Source organism: Ursus arctos, unplaced genomic scaffold (assembly GCF_023065955.2).
Source record: "Ursus arctos isolate Adak ecotype North America unplaced genomic scaffold, UrsArc2.0 scaffold_26, whole genome shotgun sequence".
NCBI lineage: Eukaryota > Metazoa > Chordata > Mammalia > Carnivora > Ursidae > Ursus > Ursus arctos.
Window position 1 is genome coordinate 37,156,569 of NW_026622941.1, and position 14,690 is coordinate 37,171,258.

The 14,690-nt window shown below is 40.6% G+C and overlaps 1 protein-coding gene across 8 annotated transcripts in view; it reads right to left on the reverse strand.

Annotated features, from left to right (window-relative positions):
* Nucleotides 1–7,872: 7,872 nt before the first annotated feature.
* The window catches only part of SLC38A1 (solute carrier family 38 member 1), a 66,716-nt gene continuing 59,898 nt past the window's right edge, over nucleotides 7,873–14,690 (reverse strand). For 7 of the 8 annotated variants that reach the window (XM_048216923.2, XM_048216922.2, XM_048216924.2 and 4 more), the window contains one exon: nucleotides 7,873–13,802. In XM_048216923.2, coding sequence (XP_048072880.1) covers nucleotides 13,701–13,802 — 102 coding nt within the window. In that variant the 3' untranslated portion in view covers nucleotides 7,873–13,700. The remainder of the gene's footprint in view (nucleotides 13,803–14,690) is intronic. The other variant, XR_008961589.1, reaches the window with a different exon arrangement.

Below are 14,690 nucleotides of genomic sequence, written 5' to 3' on the forward strand. Positions count from 1 at the left end.
ACTTAGTGTCTTAGGTTGGGTTCCCCAGAAGCAAACCTTAAGATTGATTTGTATAAAAGTAATTTATTAGAGAGTGTTCCTACGAAGAACCTACAGGTCAGGCTGGGAAAGGAAGGAACCAAGCAAGGAAGGATGTAGTGTCAAGAAAGTCTGAAGGGAAACTGGCTCCATGGCACAGGGGAGTTCTGCAGACAGCAGGCACACCTCTGTGTTGGCCCCATTGCTGCGCTATTTACCACAGCTTAGCAACAGTGACGCCTTACATCAGTTATTGGTCAAGTGCTGTGTGAGGGAAGAAATGCTAAATCCTCAGACATACAAATCACAGAGTGGACTCCACTGAAAATCTCTAAGAGAAAAGATCCAAGATAAGGACATCATTTGACTACCAAAGGGGTCTCTGAAAACGATTAATGCAAAGTATATCTCACTCTTTCCTTCATGCTCTTCCAAACCATCATGCTTCCACAGGAAAAAAAATCTTTAGCTCAAATATCAACTTGAATGTTTGAAAAATGAGAGCAAGATGCTTTCCCAGGCAGAAAAGATGGCTTCTTAACTACATAGAAGAGCTATCATTTCAAAAGGTATAGACAGGGGGTGCCTGGGTGGCTCAGATGGTTAGGTGGCTTTGGCTCAGGTCACGATGTCCAGGTCCTGGGATCTAGCCCCACGTCAGGCTCCCTGCTCAGTGGGGAATCTGCTTCTCCTTCTCCCTCTGCCCTCTCCCCAGCTTGTGCTCTCTCTGTCTCTGTCTCTCTCTCTCTCTCAAATGAATAAATAAAAATTCTTAAAAAAAAACAAGGTATAGACAGTGCATAATACTTTCTCTGATGCCCAACTCCCAAGTGCTGAGCAGTTCATGCAGACTTAGTTGCCAGTTGCCTAATTGAGGAAAAAAGCCCTCAGTAGTGGTCAGGAACCTATCCTGCTCTCAGACATGCTTCGTTTGGCTACTTATGTTTAAAAGTTGATTTTGCAATATTTGCATAAAAGATATATTTTGCCCACAAAGAATGTATCAAAAATGTATTCTGTCTTCAGAGTATTCACATTATGAATAAAAGGCTGAGAATCAAAAATATAAAATAATCTATGCTAGGGGAACAGTGAGTATGGCAGCATAAAATATCACAGCAGAGATAAGAATTTCACATCCTTTGGATAGTTTCCTTAATAAAAATAATAAGCCAAAGATAACACACAACCAATCTGAAGTAAAATGGTCAAACAAATTTAAAGGGCATTTTGAGCAGCTCCTGGGTGGCTCAGTCAGTTAAGCGTCTGACGCTTGATCTCGGCTCAGATCTTGATTCCAGGGTTTGAGTTCAAGCCCCATATTGAGCTCCATGCTGCGTGTGGACCCTACTTAAAAAATGAATAAATAGTGCCACCTGGGTGGCTCAGTCAGTTAAGCATCTGCCTTTAGCTCAGGTCATGATCCTGGGACCCTGGGATCAAGCCCCACACTGGGCTCCTTGCTCAGCGGGGAGTCTGCTTCTCCCTCTCTCTACCCCTCCCCTCCCTCCTCCCTCTTCTCCCCTCCCCGCCCCAGGTTCTCGCTCCGCTCTCTCAAATAAATAAATAAAATCTTTAACAAAAATAAATAAAAATAAAGGGCATTTTGAGGAACTGATTATTTATAGGCATTTTAAAAGGAATGATAGAATAAGATTGCTAAATTTTTGGATTGCTAAATTTAAACAAATTTTTGGACGTTATATTCACCTAGACAGAAATCATTTGCATCTCTATCAGACAAAAATTGAGATGTTAACATTTAACACGGAAAGTTACATATTATAATGTAATATTTACATATAAATATTGTATATATAATTATGTTATTATATATTACAAATCACATATGTAAATATGTAATTACATGTTACATTTAAATATTATAATATATAATTTTACGACATATATAGGTGTCTTGCAAAATCTGGGCCTTTAGTCAATAGTAAACAGTACATCAAGCAAAAGTACATTCCTCTAAAAAAGAAAAAGTACATTCCTCTAGATGATTAAATAATATATGGGTGAGATTGGTAAGTAACATCCTAGTCCAATATTATGTCCTCTCTTTGTCTTATTTCTAAATTTTGGATAATTTTTTAAATATCTCTGGCTGTACCACTAGAGATTATAATTTAATTGGTCTGAAGAAGGACCCTGGCATAATTATGTTTTAAAGCTGTCCTAAATTCATAAAATACATAAAACCTACCCACCACCATTTTGAAACTAGCTATGAAGAGCCAAACTGTGGTTGAACAGGGATCTATCAATGGAAATTTTCTGATGCATAAGACCAAGAAATGTCTCTAGTTTCTGTCTGTGATACGGAGGTAGGCCACCTGGGAGCCTGAAGATAGAAAATAAAGACTGGTGGCTGGGTTTAGTTGGGGGGAGTGTTAACATATAGACTATTCAAGAGCTTATTGAGAAAAGAGAAGAGATGAACAAACAGCATAAAGGACAACAGAAACAGTAGAAGAAGAGAGACCTGAGTATGAATTGAGTTAAGGAGATAGGAAGAGGGGCACCTGGGTGGTTCAGTCGTTAAGCGTCTCCCTTCAGCTTAGGGCGTGATCCCGGAGTTCTGGGATCGAGCCCCGCACTGGGCTCCAGCTCCACACTGGGCTCCCTGCTCCGCTGGGAGCCTGCTTCTTCCTCTCCCACTCCCCCTGCTTGTGTTCCCTCTCTTGCTGGCTGTCTCTCTCTCTGTCAAATAAATAAATAAAATCTTAAAAAAAAAAAGAGATAGGAAGAGAATCTGACAGCATATTTTTCTTGTGAGTTACAAAAACTCACAGACATAGAATTGATGGGGCAAAGTTAAAAGCATTTAAAATATTAATAGACATTGCCAAATTTCTCTCCAAAAAAAGTCATACAGTTTACACTACCATCAGCCACATATGAAAATGGATGTTTCTTACATCCTTACCGAACTATAATAGCAACTGTTTTGATTTTTGCCAATATGAAAGGAATAATTTCTTTTTTCTTTTTTAAATTTATTTTTATTTATTTATTTTTATTTATTTATTTATATTTTTTATAATAATAAAGGAATAATTTCAAAAGGTATACACAGGTGTTCTAATTTTCATTTATTTACCTGTGACTTAGATTGTTAGACTGAACACCTTTTCAAGGTTTATTTCTTTTTCTGTTCATGTTTTATATTTGTGGAGCCCATTTTTCTATTGGGCTTTTTATATTTTTTTCTTGGTGATTTTTAAAACTTGATTTATTAAGGAGATTAGCTCTATGTCAAAGGCTATGTAGGCAGAACTTTAAGAAGTTTCTAGGTGCTGTCTTTTAAGACAGTTTAGTCACTGTTGAACAGGGAAAAGTCAATTGAATGGCCCCTCTTAAGTTCTAAATGGGAGTCAAACTGTCAGGCATCACCCCTAGGGAAAAATGTAACTGGAACATTTTTGTGGTTTATCTATGACTGTCCAAAGCCAAACATCCCTTGGAATGTTGAAACAGTAACTATTGTAAAGGTCAGGCAAATTTGCAGAGGCACCAGATAGGATTATGTCTTCTACCCAATTCCTTCCCTTTTGAGTTTTGTTTTCAAACCTCTTATAGTTTGAGATGATCTCAGAAGGGACAGGAAACAGTCCTAAGAGTCCAAAAGTGAAGCTCACCATGAGAGACATCTACAGTCAAGAGCTGAGATCAATACGAGGTTTAAATGCTCATGGATGGGGAAAGGGACAGGGTTGGTTCTGATAGTGTGCAGCTATAATAGGAGAACCTTCTGAGCCACACATCCTGGTGGGCATGAGCTGGGAATAAACTTCTGGTGAACTGAGGCACTATTCATTGCTTGGGCTCTCAAGGTGACAACCACGATAGCACTGCATGGATTAAGGTCATCCTTCCTCCATCACTTCAGCCCTCATAGAGCTGTGGAACTGTGAGGGCATTATTGCCGCAGTAGATGCAGGTAAGAAATTGTGCAGAGCTGGTGTTCAACAGTGACCCCGTGTGGCAGCAACAGAAGCTGCACAGCAGTGGGAGAGAGGCCTCATGTGAGCAGATTAAATTTACCAGTTAGTTCTCTTTTGCCCGGAATTTGGAAGCAGGCACCTCTGGAATCAAATGCCTCGAGGGTTCTTGGACATTTGAATGTGGGAATATCAAGAAAGCGATGTTGGACATCCTGGCAATTTGACCAAGGGAATATTTTGAATAATTTTGACCTCAAACTTGAGAGTCAGATTATACCAGTTGCAACATATGTGTGGCAAATGTGTTTCATCTCTCATTTGGATTTTTGGAATTTTTTTTTTCATTTTGGCACTTTTATAAGTCATAGAGTTTTAAAGATTTATTTATTTATTTTGAGAGAGAGCACGCGCGCACACGAGAAGAGGCAGATGGAGAGGGAGAATCCGAAGCAGACTCCGCACTGAGTGCAAGTCTGCTTTGGGACTCGATCTCAAGAGCCTGACATCACGACCTGAGCTGAAACCAAGAGTCGGATGCTTAGCTGATTGGGCCACCCAGGCACCCCATACACAGAGAGTTGTAAAATACTTATTAGTCAGTTACTTCCTTTGTGACTCCTGTGTTTTGTAGCAAGAAAGGCCCTCCCTTCTCCCAAGATATTATATATATATGAGATATAGATAGGTAGTGCCAGAAAAATTGTGAAAAACTTTGGATTGGGCAAAAAAGATGACTGGACGATCTCTCAGTGGTACACTACACGGCTTTTCAAGGTCATATAGAAGGACACTGATGATAGGATGGATATCCATTAATTTCTACAGTATGTTAGCCACAGTCTTCCAGTCTCATTGTCAAATAGGTTTCTGCTTCCTGAAACTTGCCCGAGTCTCTGCAACAAACTGCAGGCCAAAATCTGGTTCTTAAGCAAAGACAAACTGCCCAGAATCTCATGGAGCTGGATCGTGCCGAGTACATCCAACTATTGACACTTCAAAGAATAGACCTTAGGTCCAAGCTTGAGCTGACACAGCTTCGACAACGTTCAGGCTGTACCTGGGCGGTGAGGGTGGATGTCCAGGACTCTGTTCCAGAAGCAGACAACTTTATCAAAGCAGAATGCTGACCCAAGGTCCCACAGAATAGAATTTCACAGGATGAAACGAGCCGATGAGGGAAATTTAACTGTGGTAGTGTTGAGGCTGTCGTAATGCTCTATTTTCTGGATATATAAGGAGGCCATTCTTCTTCTTAAGTGGCCTGTAATCTACAACGATCTGGTAGACTCCGCTTTTGTAAAGTGAAATTAAACTTTTTTTTTTTCTGCCTCTCACGGAACTTCCTACCTCCCCAAATTAAAAAGCTCTGAGTTCCTTACTTTTTCAAAGCAATATACTTATTTGCATAGGTTCAACAAGAATCTTTTCCTTTCTACCAGTATATAATCGGAAAAAATTGATCTTGTAACCATAGCCTTTCCTGGAAGGTCATATTTGAGAATGATGCTCATTTAATCAGTTATATCAAACAACTCTAAGGAACAAAGGTTGATTTTACTTATGGAGCCAATGCCCACAAAACCATCCCAGGAAAACTGGCCTTAGTACCATTTCTAAAGGTGGTAAGAATGGGGTGGGGGGTAGGACACGGGACTCAAGTAGGGAGGAAGTCACCCACATTTATAGATAGTGCAAGCAAAATATGGTAGTTTCTTGGTGCTCCTTCCCCAGCCTTGAGCTAGCAAATAATAGAGACATTTAAAAGTACAATTCTGTGGCTCCAGTTGCTGTTCAGTACCGCATGGCTCTCAATTTTCAAAGCAAACCCAAGGAACCCTACATGATGGATTGACACTTGTGGCACCTATGCAAAGAATCAGGCCAAATCTAATGAGTCCAGCTCTTTTTTTATGATCGAGAATAATCTTTGGGATTTCTATGGTCACAAAAAGGGAAGTTGTTAGGGAAATTGGAAAGACTTTGAAAGGGGCAAAAAAGGCTACTTGGAATACTTTGATGGAATACCAGATATCTCTTCTGGGTTATCTGATTCTATACACATTTTGCTGGAGGGGGGGGGCTCAAGTTATATTATAGCCCTGTAAATTATGGAGAACCGATGTAGAAATGATTACTGCCCAGAGAAGTAAAAGAGTTCTGCTGGTGGAGATGCAACTGATTTCCCCGTGGATAAGGCCGGTTTTGTGTCTATTAGCAAATTCATTTCAGCTCTCCTGATTTTAATGTATGGGTCTGTTTTTTGAATTATCCTTTGAACCATTTGTTTAAGCATCTTACTTGTTCATTTATTAATAAGGAGCGAAAGAAAATTTTTGACGTATGACAGCTTTATAAAAGTCATGGACTTTCATTTGTGAAAAAACGTATTTGTCCACATGTTGTGCATTTGAGCTCTCTTTGGATATAAGGGGTGAACCAGGGACCCAGCTTTATTTACTCCAAAAAACTAATCATTTTTTCATAATTTATTGAATAGCCCTTACTTTTCCTATTAATTTAAAGGTCCCCATTCTGGTATTATTTGGGCCATTTATGTGTTCTCTATTATGATCTATTTATTTATTTCCACATCGGTAAAAATCTATTGTAGGTGCTACTACTTTATAATACATTTTGATAATCTGACAGGTTATTTTGTGTTGCACTGAGCCCACAGAGGAAGAAAAGATTGTCCTGCCAATTTGGATTAGTCTAAAATTTAAACTAATTAAAGATAAAACATTGGTATACAAAAAATTGGCACAGTTATTTGGGCCTCATCAACCCCTTCCAGACTATCCTAACCAGAGAGAATACAATTATGAGTCTAGAAGGTAAGCAAACAGGTCTTCTGAGTTCTAACTTACTTACTTCTGCAAAGTTAGTAAGCCCATAGTTTATTCCATAGGGGAGATAGAGAATAACCCTTACCCAATTATGTACAAAATAGGGCAGAATAGAATAGTCCTGGCAGACATTCATGGCATGATAGTGGAAGAAGTCAGAACTATCAAAAGCACTGGAGGAGTGAACCTTTTGATTTAGAACAAAACCTGCTCATATGCTCGATGGCCTTTTGGATTTTTGTATTTTAACAACTGCTTGACTTTGAAAGTAGTAATTACTTACACTCTTTGCCTCTGGGATTTTGATCAACAAAGGATTAGACAAAGAGACGCATATGGATAACAGTTATCAGCTTTATTGCCAATGAAGCTAAATTGGAACACACAGTTTGGACTCCTGTGCTTGAGATTTCCAAATTTCCACCTTGAGGTCCACACGTGCGCCGGTGCTCTACAGAATGGGCTATCATCCAGGCAGCTCAGGGAGCATCAAGAAGGGCCTCATACCCAGTCATACCATGAAGGCCCAGGTTGTTTTTGCACTAACCCCGTCTACAAAAGGAATCTGGATATCAGAGTCTGGCCATCTTGCTGTTCTGATAAAACTTGCCTAAGATCATGGGGAGGAGCCAGGGATGGACAGAGAAAAGATCAAGCTGCAGAAGCTTTCCCCTTAAAGTTCTAGGGAAATGGAAGTGTTGATAGAATTTTCTGTTATGCGTGGCTACAATATGAGTAGAGGAAGATTCAAGTCCTTATTACAACATAGTACAGAAATTGAGATCCATAAAAATGAACCTGAGCTTAAGAAGAAAATACTATGCTCAACCTACTCTGATTACAAAGAATGGAGAAACATGTAATGTTTCAGATCAGATAGATTTCTATCAGAAGTATTTTTTTTTTAAGTTTGGGTATGTAAATAATAAGCTTTCATGAACAGGTCATGTTCTAGAACCCTGAAAAATGTGTGCAAATCTGTCTCCAACAATCAAATGCCCCCCCACCCATTTTAGTATTGCATCCCAAAAGAACGAAGGCAAAACTCAAAAATACTTTTAGTTCACATTTTTAATGTTTAAAAACTATGTTAACAGAGCAATTATAGAACAGAATTTCTTATATTTCTTTATTTACACCACATCCTGGGGGGAAAATAAACTATTTGATTAACCATGAATAGCAAAGTTTTGTGACGTGTGACTCACTTCTATCACCCATCTGAAAGTCATTTACAAGTTTTTACATTAATAAAACAGTGGTGTGCTACACATACTGGACTTACATGAAGTCTAAAATACAACTGGACTCTGGAGAGTGGATTACGTACCAATGGTCAAGATTCAAGTGTTTTGGGAAAAAAATGACTTGAGACAGTCTATGTTGGCGTCAACACTGAAAATGAAAGGCAAACATGCAAGACTTTCAAAAGCTTGATAAAATAACGGTCCTTTTTTTGTCCTTCAAATTTGTGCTCATAGTTAATGTTCAGGTTTTTCCCCCCTTTCAAATATCCCAAAGTTTGGGAAATGCAGCAATTCAATTTAACTTTGAAAAGAAAAACTCTCCCCAACTTCTGTTTACATAAATACTTGTAGTGGTATCAGTGTTAATAGCGAAAGAGCATTATGAAGAAACAGTTTGTCATTTTGGGTATATCTATTTCTATCTGACAATAATTTGGGTCTAAATATTCCTTATTTGTAGCTCAGAGGATTATCTCTTAAATAATTGTCTTAATACCAGTATAAGAAATCAATGCAACTATTTCTCTGACATTTCGCTTTCTGAACAGTTAAGTAAGATGTTTAGATTCCAAGTTTACACTGAGAGAACGATGTTACCTGGGTGAGAATAAATTTTTCTAATTCCCAAACAAAACCACTAATATCTATGACAACATTTATTCTTGATATGCAAATACTAGATTCTTGATATGCAGACTTCTATCTCAGTGTGGATCAACAACTGCAAAAATATACAGCCTCCTATTTATTTACAACATATTTACATACAAATGAAGTATTTCCTACAATAAACCTCAGCTGCATAGATTCTTCCTTTTAAAAACACAAATTCAAGCCTGTAGACAGTTCACAGCCCTTCCTCTGAGAAAACCCTAAAGGAAAATGACTGAGCCTTGTTTATTTTACAATTTTCAAGAAATTTCCCTTTTAGATTTAGTGATATTTTTCAGTTGTTGGCCACCCCATTCCCAATTTGTACCTGAAAGCCCTATGTCATCCTACATAATTCACTGTGTAGATTTTAGAGGAAGTATGTTCTGTTGCTAAAGGATTCTCAGATCTGCCGTCTCAGGAAAACTGTTTATTAGCACTGCTAAATGATAGTCTGTATCTTCTTTTTTTTTGAGAGTGGCTACAAGTTGACAGTGAAGTGGAATGGAGGAATTGCTCTTTCTAAGCCTCAAGCCATTGACATTGATTAACTGAGGGAAACTAGAGGCTTTTGCTCTGAGCCATAAGATCAAATATCTGATCATGTCCTCAACCTCTTCCCCACCCCATAAACGTGCTGCCCAGCATTGCGATCTACTGAAATGGAGCCAAGCCCTACATCCTTTTCTGAGCAGTTTGTAGATGCTTATGCAGTACAGACCTTTCTAGAGAATTCACTTTAAAAGGAGGACAGGCTCGGTCGTTACACAACGCCGACGAACACTGTGGAGAGCTGACTCCTGACACGAATTCAGTATTTCATCTAAAGCTGCATTTACAAAGGGTGTTTTCCTTCTCTGCAAAAACAAAACCACTTCACTTTCATTTCTTCACAGCTTCAAAAAATGTCATCTTAGTGCACCTCAGCCCGGGCAGACCCGACTGCAGGCAGCCTTCCTTGACCACTGTGCACCGACACCGGCATTTCCTAGGAACCATATTCTGAGGTAGGACTGATGGGGGAGAAAAAAATGAGATACGAATTGACCTGGAGTGGTTCTCACGCTTAATGTGCATCAAGATCAGGCAGGGGGCTTGTTCAAACCCAGCTGCTGAGGGCTTCCGCCCTGAGTTTCTGATTTCATTAGTTCTGGGGTGGGGCCCCAAACCCTGCATTCCAACAAGTGCTCAGGTGCTGCTGCTGCTGCTGCCCACCTGGGGACCACACTGTGAGAACCACTGGCTTAGAGGCTGGAGTCCAACTCCAGAAGGAAGTCAGCTATGGGGCAATTGCTGGGGTGTCCTCTCAAACACAGGAATCTTACCACAGTCCCTTGTCTACCCCCAGCCCCATGACCGTCACCCCTGGGTGCCTTTCTCAACAGGGTCTGCAAATACAAAGAAGGAAAGTCAGTAGAGACCTTTTTTACACCGATCTGATTACTAGGCAGTTAAACCATGGTTCACTAGCATGAAACCCATTAAAAGTGCTGTGTGCTGGCTTCAATGACGGGCACACGGGAAAGCTACACAGCAACAACTGTTCTGTAACCGGCAGGGGAAGAGACAAACTATAGGAGCAAACAGAAAAGTCAGGCCAAGCCTGAGACCTCCAGGCAAAAGAAAGGATACCAGCCGAGGAATGTCCCTGGCAGGCTCACAAGAGGCCCCCTCATCCTCCTTCCCCTCCCCCTACCACCAGGTTCTCCGGTGGCCCTGGACTTCTTCCCCTCCTTTGCTGGAGACTTGCTTCAGGCCCCGCTGGTCTCCACTAACTGGTGGTGACCATACCCCCACCGTCCGGCAGCTGGCCATGTGGCTGACATGGGCGGTCCAGATTCCATTAACAGGAGTGACACACTCTTGGCAACTCTGAACAAATACTCCTTAGAAACAATGTTATTTTTGGTTAAGGCTTTTTAGCCATCGTGTTGTATTATCCTATTCTGCTAAATGATGGGTCTGACCATCTTTCCTAGCTGCTTTGGGGGCCTAAACGCCATGTATAACCTGGTTTTTAGAGGAAAATACATTCCAGGTTGCAAACAACCACCTAACAGGGTTTTGCAACATGATCTGCTTATAAATTGGGGACAGCCTGTGTTTAACAAGACTAGATTTCTTTCCTGTACACACTTTCCTACTCCACTCCCAATAAGTAACATTAGGTAAATTAGGGATTTACAGTATATTGTGTTATAATAACTAGAGAACAGTTCTAAATCCAAAGCATGAAACTGGCACTGTTCACTAGTGTTAAGCTTCTATCTACCAAAGGAAAACGTGCTGCTCCCAATGGCTAAGGTATAATATTCTTTAGTCTACTAATTTAGCAGAAAAACTTCTATAGCACTTGACTGCTGTTTAAATTCTACCTAACATCTGTGATACATGTATTTTTGGCTATCGGTTCACTATTCTGAACAAGAAGAATTACTGCAGTACACTTTACAGCTAATCCCACACAAATGATGTAATTAATCTGTGGTATTTGACAAATTACACTAGGGTCTATTATATCCATCCGGTCAAAAATAAACTTAGATAAACATACAAAGAAGATTTTTTAAAACCTGCAGTATCACAGACATCAACAACGTGCCTCCTCTAAATAAATATTTTAAATAATAATAAAAATTCCCTGTACTGACACATAAAATCCAGAGATCCAAAAATATCACTACCCATCCCAAGAGTTAATGATAATTTTCTGAGTTGACTTTGTGAGTGTAAAATGAACTGTTATAAATTAATAAGGAAAATAGAAAGTAGCATAGTATTGCTTGCAAACTCAACTAGGTATCTTTTTTTAATGGAGGGTCAGTCCACTACCTGGCTATTTCATTACTCGGTGCCCTAGACAAGCCTCCGAGGGCCAACTGACTTGTTTTGCTCAGTTTCTCTCCCTGTTCATCCAATATGGAAGACATTGCTGAGAAGGACAGAGGTGGCTATGGATTCTACTAGGTTAGGTATTCAAGTATGGGTAGGTATTCATATCTAATTACCTGACCTCTGACCCAATGTGGATGTAATTCTGGAGCAGTACATTAAAAGCTACGATGATCCTACCAAGAAACGCAGGAAATAACCTTTCCTTCTCCCCCAAGAGGATCACAACAAGGTGCTTCAATGCCTGCCTTTTCTATGGAACATTAGTCTGTAAAGGGGGAGGGGGCAGTTCCTTGTTACTCCCCGTGAATGGTGAGCAAAGGCCTTTGGGGATTTGAGTGAGGGAGGAACAGAACCCAGAGCTAAGTGCTTGGAAATCCTGCCAAGAGTCTGCGGTTAGATTCTACTTATCTCTGGATAAGAAATCCGTGCTCGGTGAACTTATGTGTTTAAGAAATTCAACCAGAATATAAATAAAACACAGGTCCTATTTCAAGAGACCAGCTCACAGAGCACAAACATTTCTTACTGTGTGATAGAGACAGTCCAATCACAGGTGATGGCCCACCTTCAGGAGGGTGCGATTCTGCGTTTCCTTACTGTCCCCCAACTTCCCAAGCTATGCCTTGTCCCCAGCTCTCTTCTTTTTCAGTCTCTGTGTAATTTCCTTTCACCTCCTTTAGGAGATAGTGGGGCTGGAGTAGGGTGTGAGGCAACTCTGTCCTCCTGTGTGGATCATGTCGGGCAGGCGGTAATGGCCCATCCCTTGGTTGGGGACGAGAAGAGGAGACAGCACAGGCACCAAAGTCCCCATCTGAGGGAAGGAAGGTACACTGATTCTGTCACAAGTTCTTCTCAAAGGCTATCTCTGAGGGTTCTTTTTCTTTCTTTTTTTTTTTTCAAGACTCGGAGTGGATTGTTGATGGACAAGAAATAGGAATGAGGCTTATTTAAGGTACAAAAATCTTGTATTTGTAATAACCTAAATTTATTGATATAAAACAAGTCTTTTAAAGACCCCCTAAAGTACCCAATATAAAACAGGAATTACTTATCCTAGATCACCCTTGGTTAGATACACATTATTCCCTGTGCAAAAAGCTGGTGGACATGAGTAAAAGCCGCTGGGTTTATAATTTAAGAAAGTGTTTTTCCCCCCTCAACAATACAGGTGTAGGGTTGAAGGCTATCTGCATCAGAGGAATATTTTCTTAGGCATTTTGGATGCTCTTTTTGCAATACTCTTGCTTCTCAATTTATTACAAAGGTGTCATGGGTCTCCCTCAGTGGAAGGTGACTCAGATTAGAGTAACTTTGACACAACTGGCCAAGAGGGAAACAAAACTTCATTTGCTAGATAACCCAAATGTGTAGCTTAATATGTTTACCAAGGTAAGAAATCATTCTCACTCCCTTCCCAGTGGAGAATGTCCCTGCATGCAGCAGAATGTAGTGCCAGTGAGGCCACTGGACCGCCAGCGCCTGGCTGCCGGGTGATCAGGGCCACCTCAAATATCGGGCAGACCCTGACCCAGCAACGGCACACACCCCGTCGCTCTCTTATGATTACCCCTGTGTGCTATGTTAACCAAAGTAGGCAAAATATTTACGAAACCATTGTTTTCTGTAAAGCAAAATAACTATATACAATTCAGGATTCTTTTCTCTTCTAAAAAGGTACAGATGGCATGAGCGGAACATCGGCAGGAAAATTATTTCGGAACCTGGATGCATAATAAATAAACATGATAGATGATTATGATTTCAAAGTTCTAAGGGATCACGAAGTCATAAAAAATAGAGTTAGGAGAGTGAAAAACAACTGATTGTGACGAGTATTGAGAAATACGACTGCATGAAACTTAAAAAAAAAAAAAAAAATCCACAATCCTTAATTGATCCCAACTCTTAGAGGGACAGGAACCATTATAGAAACAGGTTTCAGTTTTGCTACCGAAGTGTTATTCCATTTTAAGTATCTTGTGAATTTCTGGTTTGCTTCTGTAAACTTGCGAAAGAAGTGATGAGAGATTGCTGATGTGTGGTGACATGACCGAGCCGTGGGCCGGAACGCTTCCTGTCCTCAGCTGGTCTCAGTGGCCTTCGTCACTACTTGATGAGCAGGCCCAGTCGTAGATGACCAAGGGAATGCTGACCAGGGAGAACAACACCCCCAGGACCAAGAAAAGGGTGGCCTGGAGCAACATAAAGGCATGGGTTATTTTCAGAGAAGCCAACATCTCCCACATACACCTGGGGAAAAAATAGAAATGCTTTTCCCTCTCTTTTTGTGTCCCCTTGTATTTGGAGTTTGTTACAACCATTGCCAAACTGTGAGAATCATTCCAAGATTGTATCAAGGAGGGCGAACCCAGAACTAGCTACGCAGGGCCATCCTCCACATTCTGTTCTTGGACTTCGTGGTCACCTCAGAATGAATCTGTTCTGTAACTCACTAGGTATCCTTACAGTTTCTAAGATTACAACAACAACAACAACAACAACAACAAAGAAAGGCCTTTGAAAATGTACGGGTCATTTTGTTACTTTTCACCAACCGAGGTTATCACTGGCAGGCAAACATTTCTTTTTGAAAAAGTGGGGAAAAAAGATATATAAAAGCAAAGTCGATTTGATCAAGTGAAATGGGAAATGGATGTCCAGAACTAAGTTACTCTAAGGGTTGAGGAAGGCCAGAAGGGGGACAGGTCACTAAAACCAGGATCTGGAGAACATGAGATTAGAAATTGCTTGGCCTTGGAAGTATCCAGTGAGAACTTTGCAGGGAGAAGGCTGAAGTAACATGAGAGCCAAGGGGGCTGGACTGGAACCTGGAGGATAGAACTAAGGGAAGGAGAAGAGACAAATGGTGGGGTTGTACACAGGCTTACTCTCGTAGGTCTGGTCTAACTCCCAGTAGGGCCCCACAAGGACAGGAGCCCTTGTCTAATGCCATCTGCTAGCTCCTACTACCAGTTTTAACACGGGAGCAGGGTTGGGGAGGCCCAGAGAACTCATGGGCAACAGGCCCCTACCACTTTCAGATGTAATCTAAGTGTGTTTTACTGCTATGCCAGAGTGAC